This window comes from Harpegnathos saltator, unplaced genomic scaffold (genome assembly GCF_003227715.2).
Source record: "Harpegnathos saltator strain DR-91 unplaced genomic scaffold, Hsal_v8.6 scaffold349, whole genome shotgun sequence".
NCBI lineage: Eukaryota > Metazoa > Arthropoda > Insecta > Hymenoptera > Formicidae > Harpegnathos > Harpegnathos saltator.
This window is the reverse complement of record NW_020230149.1, coordinates 334,947-356,709: the sequence shown is the minus strand read 5'-3', so window position 1 is coordinate 356,709 and position 21,763 is coordinate 334,947. Positions and strand designations below refer to the sequence as shown.

Sequence of the window (21,763 nt, the reverse complement as noted above, 5' to 3'; positions counted from 1 at the left end):
TAATTGTAAATTAGGTCATTCTGAACAAAAAATTTCTTTACTATTTTGGAAATAAGTAGGTAAGTTTTCAAGTTATCAATTAAAAGAGCTTTTAGATTTTTCAGCCATTTTCAATTATTAATAACTTGATAACTATTGCGATTTTTGTAAAATGGTACTTGACTTTTCTTTTCATTTTAATCTGATCAATCTTCACAATTTTCATTTCCAAAAAATTCCGGACACCATGTACAGATAAAAGAATCTCTTAAAGAGTGATTTATAAGCTTTTTTAAGTAGCTGCGAGGCACTTTTACAGACTTTTTTATTAGTAAAAGTACGTTTGTGGTATGAGCTTTTGTAGGTATATTTCTCTTAACCTTACTTAATCTTACCTAATAGTTTATTAATTTTATATAATATATCGTGCTAAGAATAAAGATTAGTATAATAATGCGTTGTTCTATTTCTTTCTCCGAATTTCTCCGAATTCCTGGAAAACACACATAGTTATTATTTTATTAACTCTTCTCTACCAATCTTTGATTGGATATAATGGAGCGATATTTGAATTATCTGGTAATTGTGATATACTCAAGTGTAGAATTGCATATGTGCTTTCATAAAGTATTTTATGTATTTTACTACGTTGGTGAAAAAGAATTAATACAACCGATTTGCTTATTCCTAATTTCTACTCTTTGCTCATATTCTGTATTGCCAACAAATAAAAATATTTATGATTTGTTAAATTAACATAACAATAGCATTTGTTGTCATTATAAAATTGTTGGTTAGAGCAACAAATCATAAATGGCAAATCATTTATCATGTTGTCCCATATTAACAAACCATTTGTTGCGGTTACTGGTGTTTTATTAACCCAACAAGACTCTTTCTCAGTGTAGTAAATTTTCACGACGGATAATAATAGAGGGATAATAATATACAGAGCAAGAAAATATTTAAATATGGAAGTTACATCTGCTGCGCACTACAAGTCTCTGTTTATACGTTTCACGTCGTTTGAATCACGTCACTTCACGTTTAAACGTGTTAAATGATGTCCAAACGAATTACTAAATTAGAAATGTATAGAAAAATACCTTAGCCGATTACATGCTTATGTGTGTAAAAATAATATACAGGACGCGGTACAGCTTTTAATAATGTCGACTTGCGTTACTACTTGTTCAAGACCGCATAAAATATGTCTTGTGGATGTTTACACGCGTGTATTATCTTCATGTTGAATTAATTAGAAATAAATGTACCGTTTCAAACCTCTTCTCTAACATAACTCTTTCTTACGTGTTTTCAAAATATAAAAGATTTTTTACAATGTATGCACTACCATGTTCAGGTGATTAAACTGCCGGCAATGTGAAAAAGGATTCTTATATTTTACAGACATTTCGCTCATTGAATAACCTGCGCACAATAGACGCGCATAAGTTTAAGTTATAAACATTGAAATGTTTATAGACACTTCTCCAGTACTTGTAATATCCACCTTGCATAATGACGTTAGTTTTGATATTCATCATATTGTTCCTTATTGTGTGAGAGGTGAGAGATGCGTTTGCAGTATATATGAGGGCGGTCCGATAAGTACTTAGCCTCACCGCCCGATGGCGCCACTATCGCAAGAGAAATTTACTATCGTGTAGTATATTCTCGTAGACGGCTACTGTCGAAATTTCAGCCGAATCGGACTCGTAGTTTTGTTTTGACCGCGTGTGGAAGCGGGCGTGTCCGCGGATTTTAGAAAAATGGAAAAAGAGCAATATCGGTCGGTGATTCGATTCTTGTTTTTGGAAGGGAAATCACGCAGCGAAATCAAAGAGCGCTTGGATGCTGTGTACGGTGACTCTTCTCCTTCGATGGCGACCGTCAAAAATTGGTTTAACGAGTTTCAACGTGGTCGCACGTCGGTTTTTGATGAGCCACGCCCAGGTGCCCCGAAAACGGCTACCACGGAGGATAACATGACAAAAATCCACGATCTCGTATTGACAGACCGCCGATTGAAGGTGCGCGAGATAGCTGAGACAGTAGGCATCTCAAAAGACCGCGTGGGTCATATCCTGCATGAAATTTTGGGCATGAGAAAGCTATTGGCGCGATGGGTGCCGCGTTTGCTCACTCCGGACAACAAGCGCAACCGTGAGACCACTTCAGAGCAGTGTTTGACGCTGTTTAAGCGCAATCCGAAGGAGTTTCTGCGTCGTTTCGTGACCGTCGACGAAACATGGATCCACTGGTACACACCAGAGACCAAGGAACAGTCGAAACAGTGGACTTCACCCGGCGAACGTGCTCCGAAGAAGGCGAAGACTGTCCTATCGGCCGGAAAGGTGATGGCCACCGTTTTCTGGGATTCACAAGGTGTGATCTACATCGACTACCTGGAGAAGGGCAAAACGGTCACAGGGCTGTATTATGCCGAATTATTGGGCCGATTCGACGCCGAATTGCAGAAAAACGGCCCCATTTGGCGAAGAAAAAAGTGCTCTTCCACCATGACAACGCACCGGCTCACACCTCCGCCCTCGCCACGGTCAAATTGGTCGAATTGGGCTACGAACTGCTGCCCCATCCACCGTATTCTCCAGATTTGGCCCCGTGCGACTTCTTTTTGTTTCCAAACTTGAAAAAGTCACTCGCCGGGCAGAAATTTGAGTCGAATGAGGAGGTCATCGCCGCCACGGAGGCCTACTTTGCAGACCTCGAGAAAACGTATTTTTCAGACGGGTTAAAGAAGTTGGAGCATCGCTGGGTCAAGTGTATCGAGCTAAAAGGAGACTATGTTGAGAAATAAATCGCCACTTTTCCAAAATTTTCGTTTTTCTTTTGTAGGCTAAGTACTTATCGGAGCACCCTCGTATATTGTAGTTAGCCGAGAAATTGATGAATGGGAAATATGCGTCAAATCTAATCTCCTGCACACCGTAAATTGATCTATAGCAAGACTGAAAATAACAATTTTACGTCAGTCTTATACTCATTTACGGTCGTGTGATCCGTGATTGAATTTACTATGTGGATCACTTCTGCAGAATAAAGTTACCGATCAATTTTACGTCGATCCAAATGGAGGCAATCATCCTTCAGCTGAATTATGCATGAATTATTCAGAGATATATCTCAACCGATGTGTATCAATTTGCATGTTAATAATGACTTACCAAACATTATTTACCTTCAAGTTTGGAATGTCACAGATAATTATGCTCCCGATCGATATGATGGTAATAAAGTCGTCCTTGATGAAATAAGGTGTACTTGTCACGCAGTATATCTCGAAAGACGGTGTGTCAAGCAGCGCCACACTTGATTTCAAGTGAGGTTTTATCGACTCAATACTGCGCGGTAGGCACTCATCGAGCGATTGTTGCTGCCCCCTACATGTTTGCAGGTGGGGTTACTAGAAACAAAATAAATTTGCAATTTTATCTTTGTGCGTAAATAAAGGAGAACATAATTTTCTATGTGTTTGATTTATCGCGGATTCCATAAGAAGGAGAATCGACTCGATAAATAAAATCGCGTGTATCTATCATAGGGTAAAATTTCTAGTTGCAAAGAGAATACGAGATGTGAGTGTTTATCCGTATTTGAAAATATTATTTCGCGCGAGGATCGTAGATTTACTTACGTAACGTTGCAATTTTGTCGTATGGTCTCGTGGCAAAGACGCTTGTGATAGTAAAGAACGAGAAAATAATACGCATTATAGCCTGCGAGAAGGTCCTTTATTGAATTCGAACTTAACAGGATGCCGAAATGCCATGTGATTTTAACGCCTGAATCTGACATTTGATTAGCAATGCTGTGACTGTGATTTCAACGATTGATCGTTAATATGCTTACTTGACGTGCTGGAAGTTATATTTTGAACGTGAGCGTCACATGTCGATAGGATGTAAATCACAAGCAGCTTCATTACTTATTATTGAACTACCGCACGTTGCAGGAAAATAATACCAAATATGTCAGCAGGCTTCGAAAGTATTCGCGAATTAGAATGTCCCATGCGTTCGTCATTTATCAAAGTGATTATTTAAAATAATGTGGTACATTAAATTGGAACTTTTGTTTCTTACCTTAACATGTTGCAAGCTGGAGACGCGAATCGATGTGTTTAGTTTTTGAAGAAGTAAAAAACCGCATTCTTAAATTTGCAATCTCAAATCTAAGGAGGATGTCAGTAAATTTTGTTTCGGTATATTTTCACGAGAGGTGATGGATTCTAAAATGAAGTACTCTAAATACAGTAAATATTTCTTGCACGGATACCATGAACGTCGGTTTGCGCCGTTCCACTGCAGATCCGAGTGTGTTATTTTGACACGCTTGAGCGTATAATTGGATGAAACTTACTTCATAACATTCTTGTCGTCTTGAATCATACCATTTAATACACTTAAAAGTATTGAACGATGTCCGAATGAATTAAATGACGTAACTTAAAACGACAAAATAAATGTGAAAAAAGTTTCAGCCAATCACACGCATATGCATATTGAAATAACACACTCGGATTTACAGTGTAAGCCCGAGTATGTTATTCTGACACGTATAAGCTGAAGTTTTTTTCCACGTTTTTCGTTGTCTTAGACGTCATTTAATGTATTTAGACATCATTTAACATACATATGCAACGTATTCAATGTCATGATTTAAGACCATGAGTAACGTGTAAAAAAAGCTGCAGCTTGTACGGGTCAAAATAATGCTCGAGTTTACAATAAGTCCTACACCTCCTGGATCACACGTCCCGAATGAATGTTTGTATGTCATATATTAATCTGCTCTATTACTTACTCGACTCTCGTTATATTGAAGTCCACTACCCCGAAGACCTTTGCATGTGAAAAAGTCTTGCTGCTGTTGTAATCGACTCGACATGGTAAAATCATAAGCTGTTATGTAATACGGGTCGAACAGCGGAATACCCTAAGGAAAAACATTATCTATTAAGTGAAGCTTTAACGATTCTGTGCTGTGCTTTATACAGGGTGTCCTAAAAGTAACAGACCACCCTAATAACTTTTCAGTATTGAAGTTTCAAGGAAAATGATTTGAATAAAAGTTGTAGGGATTTAAGTAAGTTACCTTATGATGACCTTGACTTTGATCTTGACCTCTATTTTCAAGGTTATTTGAAAGTCAACTTGCGTTTCTTAAATGGGAACCCTTATTTTTTATTACACTGTTTTTTTCTACTAGTTAATTTGAACAACTTTTATCTGAAACATTTTTTTATTTGCCTTATATCTTTTGAGATATTTGAGGAAAACTTGATAACTTTTCAATATTTAACTTACGATATCTCGCTAATTATTTGTCGGAAAAAAAAGTGGTACTAGACTTTCTTGCTTTATTTAGTCTCAAGAATATATTGTTACAATAGCGCCCTGATCTTTGTTAACTTGATGATTTTGAAATTTCCAAAAGTCAGTAAGTTTACAAAAGTCAGGTGTAATAAAAAATAAGGGTTCCCATTTAAAAAACGCAAGTTGACTTTTAAATGATTTTGAAAATAGAAGTCAAGATCAAAGTCAAGGTCATTATAAGGTAGCTCATTTAAATCCTTACAACTTTTATTCAGATCATTTTCCTTGAAACTTCAATACTGAAGAGTTATTAGGGTTGTCCGTTACTTTTGGGACACTCTGTATATTTCTCTACATCGCCTTGGTTGCAGTTACAAAAGTGCAGTTGTGTTACTAAGGACCGAATGTATACTGCTTTTGCATGTTGCTTTTGCAATTTCTTTGTTCTCACACGTGTTAGTTTTGAAAAAACACATGATTCGTCGGAGGGGAGCGAGTCGAATCGACAAACAGCTCAGATTACGTGAATCTCACTTAGAATAGAATTTTATTTGTAAGATTAAAATGGAAATACAAATGTCAACTGTTCGAGAAAACTTTTGACTTTGCGTGATGATTGCACGATTATTTACATATGATCCCTAAATCGTGGTCAGACCTCACCACGTGCTCATCAAAAGGACGAGCGAGAAAATAGCGCACATTGTGTCCTACCAAATGATCCTTGATTGAATTCAAACTTAATATCGTGTAAAAATACTGAGTGACTTTAACGTGTGAATTTCACTGTTACTGGATAATGTCTCGAATGTACGAATTCGACGACAATAGATCACTTCGCGTTGTTCTCGTTTTTACGTCTCTCGTTAATATATTTGTCTGAAGAGTCAAGATTTGCGTTTCGAATATGACGATCACGTATACACACGATGTAAATTATAAGCGGCCTCGTGGTTTAACATTGTGCCAATGCACTTATCAAGGGAATAATATGAAATTTGTAAATATACGCCGATAGTTTGCACGGAATCCTATGATTTTATGATAATTAAGGCGGCTATTTGGAAGGAACATACATTGCAAAGCGAATATGTAAATTGCAGTTTTTAATTTTTAAAGCATTAATAATGGGACAGTCATTCGTGTCCTGAGGAAAATGAACAGCAATAGATCGATGAATTCTGCTAGATATTATTCGAAGTGATCAAGCGATAATATATTGAAAGAAGAAAACATTTAAAAATATTAAATATTTCTTCTATTGCCGTCGAATTTTCTTGTTGTCGAAAAAAGAGAGAAAAAGAGAAAAAAAGAGTAAGAGGACATTACGTAGAATTAATAAATCATATCAAATTACGCTTGATACGTACGTAACTCTTTATTGCGTTTGTTAAAATTACAAATAAATTTGTATAATCTAAGCGCTGTTATTTACACGAAGATAAAAATATCAATATTGCAAACGCATTAACATATCTATTTTCCTTTGCGAGGAAAACAAATATCTTGCCTATTGTACGTATTCTTTCCTTTCTAGAAATTCTCAAATATAGGCGTATTTTCCGGATAATTATATATTCGAATTTATTTTACAGTTAGGACAAAATTATTCCTGATGCCGTTTAAGATACAGCTGATGTTTCAATGAAAGAATTTATTTTCGGACTGCTAAAAAATAATTTGTCTTATTGAACTATCGACTGGTGTTCTAAAATGCTTCAAGAAAAATTGTCCAAATTGTATTAATTCCAAGTCAGCAGTCGTGTTTGCGTAAGGTCTAGGACTTTTTAGATCGAGGAAGGATCTACATATATTATTTCCGATAAGGTCGGTAACGCGAAATGGTCATGATTGTGAGCGACAATTCGCGAGTTTTATCGGTTATGATGAAAGACGAAGTGATAGTACAGTGATATACGGGAAACTTAACGTTACAAATTTCACGAAGAAATCGCTAACAACATATAGGTATTTTTATTATACTTTTATCCGTCGGATGAAAGTACAATAAAAAAAACACTATGTGCACCGTGTATTATCATGTGAATTCTATCATAACCATAAACTCGTTTGCATTTTATGCTCGACCGGAGAAAAAAACTATTTTCCAAAGCAGCGTATACTAATTTTCCTAACAAAATTATAAATAACTAGTGCACAACTATGATTAGCGAGTGCTAGCGAGTAACATTCATTATAAAATAATTAGTCTCCTCGTCACGACGGTAAAATCAAAACAACAGCGCGTTTTAACTAGTCATTAACACATCAATTGGGAAATTCGTGTAAATCCTATTCGAGATGATCTGGACAAGATCAGCTGCGATGTCTTCGATGTTATATGTCAATTCGGAAGTCACTGCATCCCACTCTAGTTCAAGATAATTATTTGCCATCTCCATTAGTCGTTCGGGACTACCTCTTTGTTCTTTCGTAGTCTTTATCCTTCCAAATTTTTTGATTGTTACGGTGACATTGTTCACGTAGAAATATTGTTCATTTTCTTCTTCGTTTTCAAAATTCGTGCCTCGTATAATAATTTCGGCAACGACGTTCGTAAATTTGCTACTTAATCTGTATCTGCTACTTTTAATAAGCATAGGCGCGAATGAAGCGTATGCGTCGAACTTAGTGCACACAGTAATTAATGGAAAGTGCGCGAAAAACTGAATATCACGATTTTTGTTGGCAACTCTGAAAACAAAAATTTTAGAATAGTTTTGTGCTCAGCTGAACACGAACTGCGGTCAGATTCACGATGCGGATCGTCTCGGTTAGCCAAATTGCTATCATTTTCTTTGTTGTATGGCGAATATTGTCCGGATGTGTCTATTGATTGCTCAGTGCATTTTTTATACTCTTTTTACCTTTAACATTCTTCTTGGAATTTCCCATTGTAGGAATTCTCTATTTGACAATATTCGTCGTACAAGTGAAATATTTGCTTAACAGTACCGATCCGCCGATGTGTCCGTTTGTTAGATAGTAATTATTTACCTGACATTATTTATCGTGAAGTTTGATATGCCGTTGATATAAGTATCTCTAAACTTCATTATAGGGATAAATTGGTTTTGGAAGGTCATCTCGTACAATTCTGTATAATATGGCTCGAAAACGGGTATGCCCAAACGCGGAACACCCTGCGCTAAGTAAGGCCTTATTGATTCAAGGCTTTGCAATAAGCATGTTTGGAGCTTCGAACTCGGACACGTGTGTAGATCCGGTACTAATAACAAAATAAAATGTCTTTGCAATCTTTCTTTCATTGAATGTACATTGAAGCGACATAAGTCGTCAATCTCACGATCGATCCGGAAAGTATACGATTCTCGTGAGAAGAAAAATCGACATGGCTCGAGGAATATGTGAGATCTTCTACAAAATAGCCGCAGAAAACTGAGCATCAACGTGCTCATATTTGTTGGAGAATATTGTTTTATCTGACAATCGTAATGTTACTTACATCTGTCCTTCAGGGGGATAGCAGACGTCTTCGCGATAAAGCCGCTCGTTATAACGAAGAGCGCAAAGATGATACGCATTGTTGCCTGCGGAAAGGTCCTTGCTTTAATTCGAACTTAACGAAATGCTGAGCGATTTCGACGTGCAGATTTATCAGCAGTAATGTAGCCGTGTGATTTCGACGATAATCTAGCCACTCGCGTTGCTCTCAATCTCACGACTGCCGTAAACATATCTATGGACGTGTCGACAGTGTATCTTAAGCACAGCGATCACGCGTCGACAGGATGTAAATCACGAGTTGTGTCCTTGTTTAGTGTCGAGGCGGAGATACATTGAGAGAACAATGATAAATATGTAAATACTCGACGAATGTTTTCGTTAAACCCTTACAAAAAATCTCTCTTCCTGATCGTCATCCGCCAAGTTAATTATTTTTGGGACGAAATAATTAGTTGGTTAAAATTATAACATCGCTTCTTATCTTAGCGCATCGTGTTAATTAAGAGATTTAAATTGATGACGTCAGTTTTCAAACAGTTAACAATTGGAAAGATCGATTCGCGTCTACATCGGGAAATTGTGTTTGGTAGATTTTCACTATGAATGATAATGAACTGAATGAGAAAATATTTGAATATGAAAAATATATTTCTTCCGACTTTTAATAACCTGGACTTACGTTGCTATCTGTTCAGGACCGCTTAAATATTTTGTGTATGTTTGTGCGCGTTTTAGATAGCTTTTAGATAAGCTTAGACAGCTTTTAAATAAAATTAATCAAGGATTAAAATACTCTACTTCAAATTTTTCTTCTAATATACATAATTATTTATTACATGTTCCCAAAATACAAAATGTTTACCTACAATATTTGCGCCACAATATTCACGCGATAAAATTGTCAACAATATGGAGGCGTTAGAAGGATGCTTTATTTTATAAATCAGTTCGTTCATTAGATTGTTGGTTACGTTCTAAGTTGCATTGAAAAAACAAAATCTATGGCCTCGCCATGGCAAAGACATTCTTAACAGTAAGGAACGTGAAAATAATACGCTAATAATTATAGCCTGCGAAAAGGTTCCTGGTTAAATTCGAATTTAACAGGAAGTGCGATTTTGATGCTTGAGTCTGATAGTCAATCAGCAATTGCTATAAATGTGATTTCAATGACTGATCGCTAATATACTTAATTGAGACGAAAATTATATTTCGAACGTGATCGTCACATGTCTTTATAATATAAATTACAAGCAGCTTTGTTGATTATTATTGAGTTATAGCACTTTACAGAATAATAATACTAAATATGTAAGTACGCTCCGAAGACACTCGCGAATTTGAACGACCTTCGCGTCCGTTATCCGTCGAAGTGATTATTTGGAATAAAATAATGTGGTAAATTAAATTGGTACTTTTTTACTTACCTTAACATTCTGTCAGCTGGAGGCGCGAATGAATATATTTAGTTTTTGAAGAAGTAGGAAACCACAGTCTTAAATCTGCAATATTAAATCTAAAGGGGATGTCGGTTTTGTTCGGTATCTTCTTACAAAAGATGATAGATTCCAAAATGAAGCATCTAAGTGCAGAAAATATTTGGTCGTCGGATATTATAAACGTCGGTTTGTGCCGTTACCCTGCAGATCCGAGTGTGTTTGACGCGCATAAACGTGTAGTTGGATGGAATTTACTTCACAATGTTTTTGTCGTCTTGAATTGTATCATTTAATATGTTTAAACGTGTTGAGCAATGTCTGAATGAATTAAATGACAAGATTTAAGACGATAAGAAATGTGTGAAGAAAGTTTCAGCTTGTACGTCTCAAAATAACATTCAAGTTTGCAATGATACAAGGAGGCTATTAGATCCATGTTACTGCACCCAAAAAATATTCTATTTGTAAAGTGGTTTTTCCCTTAGTCTTATGTCCCAAGCGAAGCCTTTTACAGGAAAAAGATATCTCTTTCGATAAAACGATTAAAGTGAATCATTCATCTAAAATTGACTAGATGTTATTCTAACTATTTTCTTCTTATTTCAAGAGGATTTCCTCTTATATCAATTAATTTTCCTTTTATATGAAGAAGAATATGTTGATTTGAATGTCGGCTACTTTTGTTCAGTCATGCTCTATTTCCAGACTTAAACGAAAAAATAACCATATGGGTCAGAATATTTGGAACGCTTTTTAAAAAAAATGTATGTGTTGCTGTAACATATAGCGAAGATAATTTACCCATATTTCGTAAAATATAGTTTATAATCTATTGCAAGAAATTGAATAATATATTTTTTCTTTTAATTATGTTTTATATAATTAGTTATGATGAACATCTTTGTAGCTATAAAATCTATAACAAAACTGATTGGTAATTTATTTGTTATGATGATCTTATTTTATTCATACCTGTTTATTGTAGAACTGGAGCCAGAAGTACACATCTATATATATATACGGGGAGTTCCAAAAGTAACGGACCACCCTAATAACTCTTCAGTATTGAAGTTTCAAGGAAAATAATCTGAATAAAAGTTGTAAGGATTTAAGTGAGCTACCTTATAATGACCTTGACCTTTATTTTCAAGGTCATTTGAAGGTCAACATGCGTTTTTTAAATGGGAACTCCTATTTTTTATTATACTGTTTCTTTCTACTAATTAATTTGAACAACTTTTGTCTAAAACATTTTTTTATTTGCCTAATATTTGTTGAGATATATGAGGAAAACTTGATAACTTTTTCAATATTTAACTTACGATGTCTCTCTAATTATTTGTCGGAAGAAAAAGTAATACTTGACTTTCTTGCTTTATTTAGTTTCAAGAATATATTGTTACAAGAGTGCCCTGATTTTTGTTAATTTGATGATTTTGGAATTTCCAAAAGTCAGTAAGTCAGTAAAAATAGAGGTCAAGGTCAAAGTCACGGTCATCATAAGGTAGCTCATTTAAATCCCTACAACTTTTATTCAGATTATTTTCTTTAAAACTTCAATACTGAAGAGTTATTAGGGTGGTCCGTTACTTTTGGGACTCCCCGTGTATATATATATATATATATATATATATATATATATATATATATATATACACGGGGCGAAAAATAATATATATATTACTTTTCACTATACATTATAATAATTTTTTCAAATTAACTAGTATAATCATGTTACGTCTTGCGGACTCCGCGTATTCTAGATCCTTTTATAAATAGAGCGAATTGATTTTATGTTGCTCGCTATAGTTCAAATGTTATATTCAACGAACATGTTCCGCGTCCCAACGAGCACGATGACGTCACATACCGATTTCTCTTTTTTTATCTCCCCCTAGACCAAGTCCTCTAGTTGTTTGTCAGGAAGATCCGCTGAGTCACTTCCCAGACCAGTCCCAGACCAGATATCTGATTTTGTTAATCCTCAAGAACTCACAGGTTTTCCACGTCCCTTCATAAAGTATTGGGTGAGTGCAAAAGTTCGTGCGGAGTTTCAATAGATGGAGTTATAAGCGTCGTAAAGTGTTGTCATTAATATTTCCATCTACATATTATATAACGTTGGAAAGGTGACGTCTTCAGCTGTTATTAAAAAAAAAATCATTTGTTTTCATACAAACTGCTTCGAGAAATATCACTTTAAAAATGAGTATCGATAAGGTGCATTTACGGCATGTTATGCCTTACGAGTTTCGGAAGGGAATAAACGTTGCCGCAGCCGTAAAAAACATTCAGGATGTTTATCAGGATGAAGCACCAGCTAAACGAACTGTGGAAAAATGGTTTGCTAAATTTCGGCGCGGAGAATTTAACCTTGAAGACGAGCCACGCTCTGGTCGACCTTCTGACATTGATGACGATGTTTTGCATACTTTAGTGCTCAATAATCCGCGAATTTCTGCAGCCGTTTCTTTACTCGGGCGGCTCAATAACGAGTCGTTTTTGGATCGACTAGTGACGGGCGATGAGAAATGGGTCCTCTACAACAATGTTCAGCGCAAACGGACATGGAAACAATCAGGTGAGCATGGTGACGCAATGCCAAAGGCCAGTTTGCACCCGATGAAGGTGATGCTCTCTGTTTGGTGGGATTGCAATGGCATAATCTATTTCGAGCTTCTCCCCGCTGGCGAAACGATTGATTCGGACAAGTACTGTCGCCAATTAACTGATCTGAATCGAGAAATAAAAGAGAAACGTCCGATTTTGTCAAATCGCAAGGGAGTCGTCTTTCATCACGACAACGCCAGACCACACGTTTCGAAAAAGATGCTGCGCAAACTGAAGAGCCTGAAATGGGATGTCTTAACGCATCCACCGTATTCTCCTGATATCGCACCATCTGACTATCACTTGTTCCGGTCATTGCAAAATTATTTAAATGGAAAAAACTTTGACTCTTTGGAGGCCTTAAAAAACGGCGTCTCTTCGTTCTTCGAATCTAAACCGCGCAGTTTTTATGATCGAGGCATCCGTATGCTGCCAGAACGTTGGGAAAAGATTATAGAAAACGATGGAGAATATATCATTGACTGAATAAAGATTTTTGTTTGCCTAATCACTGTGTGACTTTTACTCACAAACTCCGCACGAACTTTTGCACTCACCCAATATGTTATCCAATAACTTTCACTAAACCTAACGAAATGATGAAATCTCTTATCGCCATAGATACCCATCCTTTACAATAATTATCTTAGAGATACTGCAACGCAACTCTTGATCCCCAGTTCTAAAAAACATTCGAAGCACGGTCCTATGACCATATTTGGGCATGAAAAATTATATAAAGATTGTACTGCAGATGGTCTAGATCAGAGATCAGATGAATAATTTCAGCTGCAATCTCTTCGAGATAATAGTTTAATTTTAATGATCCCCACTCTCTTAGAAGATAATAATTTGCCACTTTAGCTAGATATCCGAGAGTACCTCTTTGTTCTTTCTTAATCATCATTTCTCTAACATTTCTGCATACCACGGTAATATTATCCACGATTGAAGAAAAATTGTTCTTTGCTTCCTTCATCCTTAATAGTCGTGTCTCGTCTGGTGAGGAAGTCAGTGAAGTCCGAAAAATTGATACTTCTTCTGTATCTGTTACTTTCAAGGAGCGGTGCTGCAAACGAACTGTATTTGTCGAGCTTATCATCATTGACAAATGGAAAATGCGCGAAGAACTGAATATAATGATTTCTGTTATCAACTCTGACAACAACAATTTTAGGATAGCTTAGCTGGTCACGAACCGTGGTCGGATTCACCATGTGGATCGTCTCGGTTGGCTAAGTTGCTATTATTTTTTTCGTTATACGGCGAATATTGTCCGGATGTATGAATTGATTGTTGCTTTGTGCATTTTTAAAGTCTTTAACACTCTCCTCAGACAATGTAGAAAGTCACTACATTAACACAACCGGCAATATTCGTCGTACAAGTGAAATATTGGCTTAACGGTACCGAACGATCCGCCGATGTGTCCGTCTGTTAAATAGTAATTACTTACATGTCATTACTTATCATGAAGTGTGATATACTGAAGACAAATGTATCTCTAAACCTGAACACTGGAATAAACCAGTTTTAAGAAGTCACCTTGTAGAACTCCATATAATATAGCTCGGAAGAGAGTACACCCGAACTTGGAACACCCTCCACTAAGTGAGACTTTATCGATTCCAGGCTTTGTGGAAAGTGTATTTGGGATTTCGATTTCGGACGTATATGTAAATTTGCTACTAACAACAAAATAAACTGTCCTTGCAATCCTTCTTTCGCAAGTATATCAAAGTGGCGTAAGTCATCAATTTTACGTTCGATTCGGAAAGTTCGCGAAAAGAAAAATCGACGCGCATCGACGAATGTGTGAGATCGTGCGTATCTGTCACAAGATAGTCGCAGAAAACTGAGCATTATACATGCTCATGCTCGTTGGAGAATAGTATTTTTTTCGACGATCACAGTGTTACTTACATCTATCGTTTAGATGGACGGCAGATATCTTCACGATGAAGCTTGTTATAACGAGCAGCGCAAAAATGATACGCATTGTTGCCTGAGAGAAGGTCCTTGCTTCAATTTGAACTTAACGAAATGTTGAGCTATTCCGACGTCCAAATTTATCGGCAGTGGTGTTACTCTGTAATTTCGACAATAATTTAGCCACTCGCGTTGCTCTCGATTTCACGACTTCCGTTAATATACCTGTTCGACACGTCGAGTCGTTATTTTAAACACAGCAATCACGTGTCGACAGGATGTAAATCGCGAGTTACCTTTTTGTTTAGCGTTGAGATACATTGAGAAAACAATGATAAATATGTAAACATTTAACGAATGTTTTTGCTAAAACTCTTGAAAGAAATCTCGCTTCGCGATTGTCTGTTGCCGAGGCGACTATTTGAAATAAGATAATGTGTGGGTTAAAATTATAACATCAGTTCTTACTTTAACGCATTGTGTTAAGTTGGAGACTTGAATTGATGACTTTTTTTTGAAAAGTTAATAATTGGAGAGATCAATTCGCGTCTACATCGGGAAATTCTGTTTGCACTGAGAAAAATACTTCTGTTGTCATAACAACTGAACCAGAGATATGAGTGTCCATTCTTGCTTGAGAACATTATTCTGACGATCTCTAGCTTACTTATATATCGATATAGATGAATTGTCCCGTCGTGAGAAAGACGTTTATAACAATAAGGAACGCGAAAGTAATATGCATTATGCGAACCCAACCTGCAAAAGGATTCCTGGTTGAATTCGAATTTAACAGGATACCGAAGCGCTGTGCGATTTTGACATTTGAATCTGACAATCAATCAGCAATGCTATGACCGTGATTTTAATGACTAACAATCGTTTCGCTCTGCTATTGTTTACACGTCTTTTGCTAATGTACTTATCCGACGTATCAAGATTCATATTTTAAATGCAAACGTCACACGTTAATGGAATGTAAATCATAAGCGACTTGTTGTTTATCATTGAGGTACGGCACTTAACAGAAGAATAATAATACTAAATATGCAAGCGCACTTCGAAAGCATTCGTGAAATTGCGCCTTTTCCAATCATCATCTTCCGACATATTGAAAAAACAATGATAAATATACAAATACATAACAAATGTTCTCGTTAAATCCTTGCAGAGTATCGTTCTTCGCGATCGTCATCTGTCGTGGCGACCACTTAGAAGGAAATAACTTGTCAGTTAAAATTACAGGGTGTTTGAAAGCTTATCATGCAGACGAAAGTTGGAGATAGATTGGGTGTAGCCGAGAAGAAAAGTCATGTACCATAATGTCAAATTGGCAATAGTTACTGAGTTATTAATTAAAATATGTGAGCCAACGAGCGCGTAGAGAGCGGAGGGCGACCGCAGTAAGCACGTAGACATTTGATACAGGCGGAGTCAGCGAGTGACGGTAGGCGAGCGCGCGCGGCGAGGGGCAACGTAAACGACAAGAGGCGAGCGCGCGCGACGAGGAACGAGCGAGCTATAAGGAAAAAGCTATAAAGAAAAAGCTCGCCTCTTGTCGCTTGCGTTCGCTCGCTCCTCGTCGCGCGCGCTCGCCTCTTGTCGCTTACGTTGCCCCTCGTTGCGCACGCTCGCCTACTGTCACTCGCTGACTCCGCCTATATCAAATGTCTACGGGCAGTATTCATAGTCGATTCTTATTTTGAGGACCGCCTTAAGTTTGGTCTCAAGACATTCTCTACATTCATAATCAACAAATAAGCGAAGACTTGAGCAAAACCTGAAGGCAAAACTTTTCGAAGACTATCTTATTTTAAAACGTCTTAATATTATTCATAAACTAATCTTATTTCATATAAGCATTGACTTAAAGTTATCTTATTACTACCGAATTCATAGTCGTTCAAGATTATCTCATTCGACGTATAAATAGTTAAATAAGGCGGTCTTCATCAAGTCATATTAAAAGTAGACTTAAGATATTAGTAGTGCTCAGTGCTTGTGTAGCTATTTTGTTCGTAGTTAAACAAATTTATTTTTTAATATGGAAGTGGTCAATATAATTGATTTACATAATGATTTAGAAATAGAGGATATTAATAGCGATGATGAAAGAGACGTGCGTGTTCCGAAAAGATATATTAGAGACTGGTTCGATCCGTTTCACTTTTATAGTAACAAAGAATTTAAAAGGCATTTTAGATTTAATAAAGAATCTGTAATACACGGAATTTTGCCAGAAATTGAAGAAGGACTTGCACGCAATAATAATCGTGGTCTTCCAATACGTCCTTCCAATACGTCCAATATATCAATTGTTAATTTGTCTACGGTTCTATGCTACAGGCAGTTTTCAGGTTAGAGAAGATAAAATATTTAATTATACATGCAATAAGTTATTATATAAAATATATATTATATATGATAAATTTATATCACAGCAGAAATATCCAAAATATATCATAAGCATATTCTAAAGATATTACAACTTCTGTAAGATATCTCTATGATGTGTTTTGATGATTCCTGCTAGGATATATTGAGATATCTATCATAATTATTTCAAATAATATTTTATAATTATAATTCTTTTGGATTCATTAATGCAAATAATATATATTTTTTTTATATTTTTACAGGCAGTACTTGGAGATACAATTATTGTCTCGCAACCAACTATATCAAGAGTTGTATTTCGAATATCCATATTGTTAGCAAGGATATTCAATATTTTATAAACCATTCTTAATGACTTAATGAATTATAATGAATGGATTATAAGTGGGTTTATAAAAATGCCTTCTACACCAGATGTTATAAGAGAAAATCACAACCTTTTTAAAGATATAGGACGTCGTGCTGGAGGTATTGGTTTACCAGGGATTGATGGAGCTATTGATTGTACACATGTACGATTAGTTGGTACCAAATTGCAGAACATAGAAGAAACTTATAGAAATCGAAAGGGATATCTATCATTAAATGTACAGGTATGCAATGTAACATATGTAAATACACACATATTAATTGTAATAAAATGTTATTAAGTACATTATACTAAAAAATATTGGTTTTAATATATTTTTATATGTAGGCTGTTGTTGGGCCTAGAACAGAATTTTTGGACATTGTTCCAGAATGGCCGGGTAGCCAGCATAGTGATAGTAGAATTTTTCAAAATTCTGCTATATACATGAAATACTTTCAACGTCAGTTGCCAGGTATTCTAATAGGAGATGCAGGATATCCCTGTTTACCATTTCTTTTAACTCCTATTCAGAATCCGCAAACAGATGAGGAAATTGCGTTAGTATTTTTCTGTGGTTACATTAGGTTATATATATTTTTTTTTTATAAAACGTTAGTAAACAAATGTATTTTTTTACAGTTATAATGTACTTCACGGAAGAACACGTCGGATTGTTGAAAGAACATTTGGGATATGGAAACGTAGATTTCCGTGCTTATCTAGAGGATTAAGCAACAAGTTAATTGGTTCAACAACAATAGTTGTTGCGTGTGCTGTGCTGCATAACATGTCTTTAATTTTTAATGATATGTTACCAGAAGAAGAAGTTGAAGAAAATAATGAAATAGAAATACCAATTGAACCACACTGGCAGCCGGGAGAGGGTTTTGTAATGCGAGAAGCACTTATTGAGAGACTGTATAGATAGTTTATTATACAACTTATTACACAACTTATACAATAAACAAAAAGTAACAAAGTAAATTTTATTCAGTCTTTTACTTTTTGTTGCACATTTCCACTGTTAATTATATATATATATTAATTATATATATTAATTATATATATTATTGTTATATATATTTTAAAAATAAAATTTTTAAATTTTCTTTTATAATAAAACAAAATATAACAAAGTGAAAAATATTTTGTGTATACATCGTGGCTGTGCAGTGAGTTATCGGACATTAACATAATACGGTTAATCTATATTATTCAATACTTTAATATTATTTCTTGCAGCTAAAAATAAATAACTTTCTCTTATAATATTTCTTTGGTTAAATGGACTTCGATATTTCCTTTTACAGACTTCTTTTAAAAACGCATATTTTCTTTCTCCCTTTGTAATTGTAACTCGGCTAACTCAGCTTTCGCAATAGCTTCTCGAATTTGTAAAGCAAATAATTCTGTTTGAAGATTTTCTTTCATTGTAGCAATTCTTTTCTCATGAAATTTTTTTATATCTGATATATCTTTCTCTTGTTCTATGATTTGCTTTATTCTTTTTATCTTTATAGTATCTTCCTCGCTAACAAAATTTTCTTTTATATTTCTCTTTCCTTTTACTATTTTTACTGGTCGCGTATAGGCAAAATCCAATTTATTTTCTTCTTTCGGTTCAAAAACTGTAAAAACAATAATATTTAGTTAATTCCTCTTATTAACACTATAAAATAAGTAAAAAATAGTTTATACTACCTTCATTACAAAGATTAGTATCTTGGTTCTCTTTGTCAATCATCTCTTCCATTATTATATCTGAAAATCGTTAATAATGAATCTAAATTATTTGACAATATTTTTAAATAAACATATTTATTTTTTCTATTGTATATAATTGAGTAAATATAAAAGTATTAATAAAATCTATATAATTAACAAATTATGTACCTTCTCGCAGATAGTATGGTATATGTAAATTTAATTTTGAATTAATTTTAATCGAAAATACCTTGTGTTTTGTTAATTTCTTTATCATTCAGTTCATCAACATTACTCCCGTATAATGATGAGATGTCATCATTTACTAAAAGGTTCAAAACATGTTCTCCTTTCTCTGAATCATAAATAAAATATATTAATATATGAATTATAATAAATATTTATAAAATTCTTTCTATCTAGTAAAATTATATCTTTAGCATGTGCAATTATGACCGTTTCAAAATTATTGACAGTGCTGAAAATATTTAATATACGTGACATCAATTGTAAGATGCATTCCGTTTCTAGCATGAAGCGCATAATGTGAAGATTTTCTATAATATGTGTAATATGAACTATAGATAAATGTGTGCATCATGCATTTCATGCGAGAAATGGAATATACCAATAGTTTGTGAAGGCTGGCAATGTTTGGCAATGATTATTGGAATGCAGTCTATATTGTGTTTAATAGTAAGAAATTTATACATAAATATATATATATATATATATATATGCCTTACTTATGTTTCTTTATTTATTTTTAAATATATTTTTAAAGTTATCTACCATTTATCTCATTTTCTGTCATATTAGATGTAAGCAGAACAGGAGCTGTTTTTAAAAGATGTGGTGCTATTATGGCAACATCAGGATCAATGTTTATTTCTGGTAGTGGCGGGCCACCACCAGTGGCTAGACGAGCTTGTTTTTCTTTAGTTAATAATTCTCTTTGAGTTTGTTTAATATTTGTCCAGAGTTTCTTTAGCTGTTGAACTGTACGCTGCAAAAGGGAAAACTTTAATATCACTAATATATCTAGAGCTGTATTTCAAAACTTTTCTGTACGTAGTATAATTAATTTTGTTATATTTACTTCTTGCATAATCATGGAAGAATCGTTACATCTCTTACAAATTTCAACCCATGCAAGTTCTTTGTCATGAAGTGTTGAAGAATCACTTTTTTTAACCTCAATGACATGCTTAAAATCTTTTAATATCTCTACGAAAAGTTTTCTTTCCACAGTTGTATAATGTTTATTCTTCGACATTTTCAAATTTTTTAATTTTAAAGATTGAAATCTTACAATGAGACAACTAGTAAATAAAAATTTGTTAATTCTTCTAATCAAGTGTATCACATTTCTCACATGTCCACTTTAACTTGTTGCACTAGTGTAGTAATATAGTTAAAAAGAACAGACCACTCTTGTTTTAACCACTTCAGCTCAAAGGAAGGATCATTTTTATTGGTTGGCCTAAAAGAAATAATACGGAAATAGCTGAATGATCAATAAGTATCATCTTAAGCAAATTTTTGCGAAGATATTCTCAAATAGAATAAGAGTTTCTTAGGCAAAAACTTCTTCGCAAAGATTATCTTAATATATGTTTATGAATTATATTGATTTTAAGGTGATCTTCATTCAATAAGATAATTTTGACTAAGACGATCTTCAGTATCGCCTTGAGACTCGACTATGAATACGGCCCTACGTGCTTACTGCGGCCGCCCTCCGCTTTCTATGCGCTCGTTGGCTTACATGTTTTAATTAATAACTTGATAACTATTGCCAATTTGACATTATGGTACATGACTTTTCTTCTCGGCTATACCCAATCTATCTCCAACTTTCGTCTGCATGATAAGCTTTCAAACACCCTGTATACAGGGTATCTCAGAACTTTGGGACACGGGCCCCGTAGGGACATAGAGCTAAGTGAGAAGAACAAAAAAGTCCTGTACCATAATGTGAAAATCGTAATAGTTTTTTAGTAGTAATAACCACGTAAAGTTTGGCATTTTCCACGCCCATCGCGGCTTATAGACGCTCCGCGGCAAGTTGTGTGCGTAGGGGCTGAGCGATAACGCGTCTCGCGCTGACCATCGCGCGGCGTCAAAGCGCCAAGACGCCATCGCGATGACGTCTTGGCGCGTCAGTCAGCGCGAGACGTATTATCGCTCAGCCCCTATACACACAGCTTGCCGCGAAGCGTCTATACAGGGTGGTTGGTTATAAGTTGCCAACCCGAAATGTGAAAGTAGATTGGGTTAAGATAAACATAAAAGTCCCATACCGTTTTGCGAAATTCGCAATAATTATCGAGTTATTAATGACAGAAATCTGAGGAATGGGAGTGCGCCGACATAGATGATTGGAGAAGCGTTGCAGCTACTCAGGCCACAGCGCGGCTCACTCGACCAAGCAACTGTTGGCGGCATGCGGCGAGGCGTAGGTCCGGCGAGATAAAACAACGAATAGCAGCGCATTGTCTTTTCCCTCGCCGCGCACCGGCAACAGTTTCAGGATGAACTGGGCC

General features: G+C 35.3%; 3 protein-coding genes and 1 long non-coding RNA gene across 4 annotated transcripts; 1 reads left to right on the top strand and 3 right to left on the bottom strand.

Annotated features, from left to right (window-relative positions):
• Positions 1-285: 285 nt before the first annotated feature.
• On the bottom strand, positions 286-3,984 carry LOC105189927 (uncharacterized). The gene is made up of 3 exons (XR_003113125.1): positions 3,638-3,984; positions 3,182-3,406; positions 286-472 (listed from the first exon to the last, which is right to left on the bottom strand). It is a non-coding gene; the product is annotated as an uncharacterized LOC105189927 (long non-coding RNA).
• Positions 3,985-7,003: 3,019 nt separating this feature from the next.
• Positions 7,004-9,023, bottom strand: LOC105189928 (uncharacterized). Its single transcript, XM_011152331.3, has 3 exons — positions 8,785-9,023; positions 8,316-8,547; positions 7,004-8,012 (listed from the first exon to the last, which is right to left on the bottom strand). Exons 1-3 carry the CDS (start codon positions 8,861-8,863, stop codon positions 7,568-7,570), a joined length of 756 nt encoding a protein of 251 aa, XP_011150633.1. The 5' UTR covers positions 8,864-9,023; the 3' UTR covers positions 7,004-7,567.
• Positions 9,024-16,741: 7,718 nt separating this feature from the next.
• On the top strand, positions 16,742-18,497 carry LOC112588930 (putative nuclease HARBI1). Its single transcript, XM_025300300.1, has 4 exons — positions 16,742-17,121; positions 17,404-17,754; positions 17,859-18,070; positions 18,153-18,497. The coding sequence occupies exons 2-4, from the start codon at positions 17,521-17,523 to the stop codon at positions 18,439-18,441; spliced, it is 735 nt and encodes a 244-aa protein (XP_025156085.1). The 5' UTR covers positions 16,742-17,121; positions 17,404-17,520; the 3' UTR covers positions 18,442-18,497.
• A 157-nt stretch (positions 18,498-18,654) lies between these two features.
• On the bottom strand, positions 18,655-20,841 carry LOC112588928 (uncharacterized). Its single transcript, XM_025300296.1, has 5 exons — positions 20,317-20,841; positions 20,010-20,223; positions 19,468-19,572; positions 19,215-19,274; positions 18,655-19,141 (listed from the first exon to the last, which is right to left on the bottom strand). Exons 1-5 carry the CDS (start codon positions 20,491-20,493, stop codon positions 18,831-18,833), a joined length of 867 nt encoding a protein of 288 aa, XP_025156081.1. The 5' UTR covers positions 20,494-20,841; the 3' UTR covers positions 18,655-18,830.
• Positions 20,842-21,763: the final 922 nt, after the last annotated feature.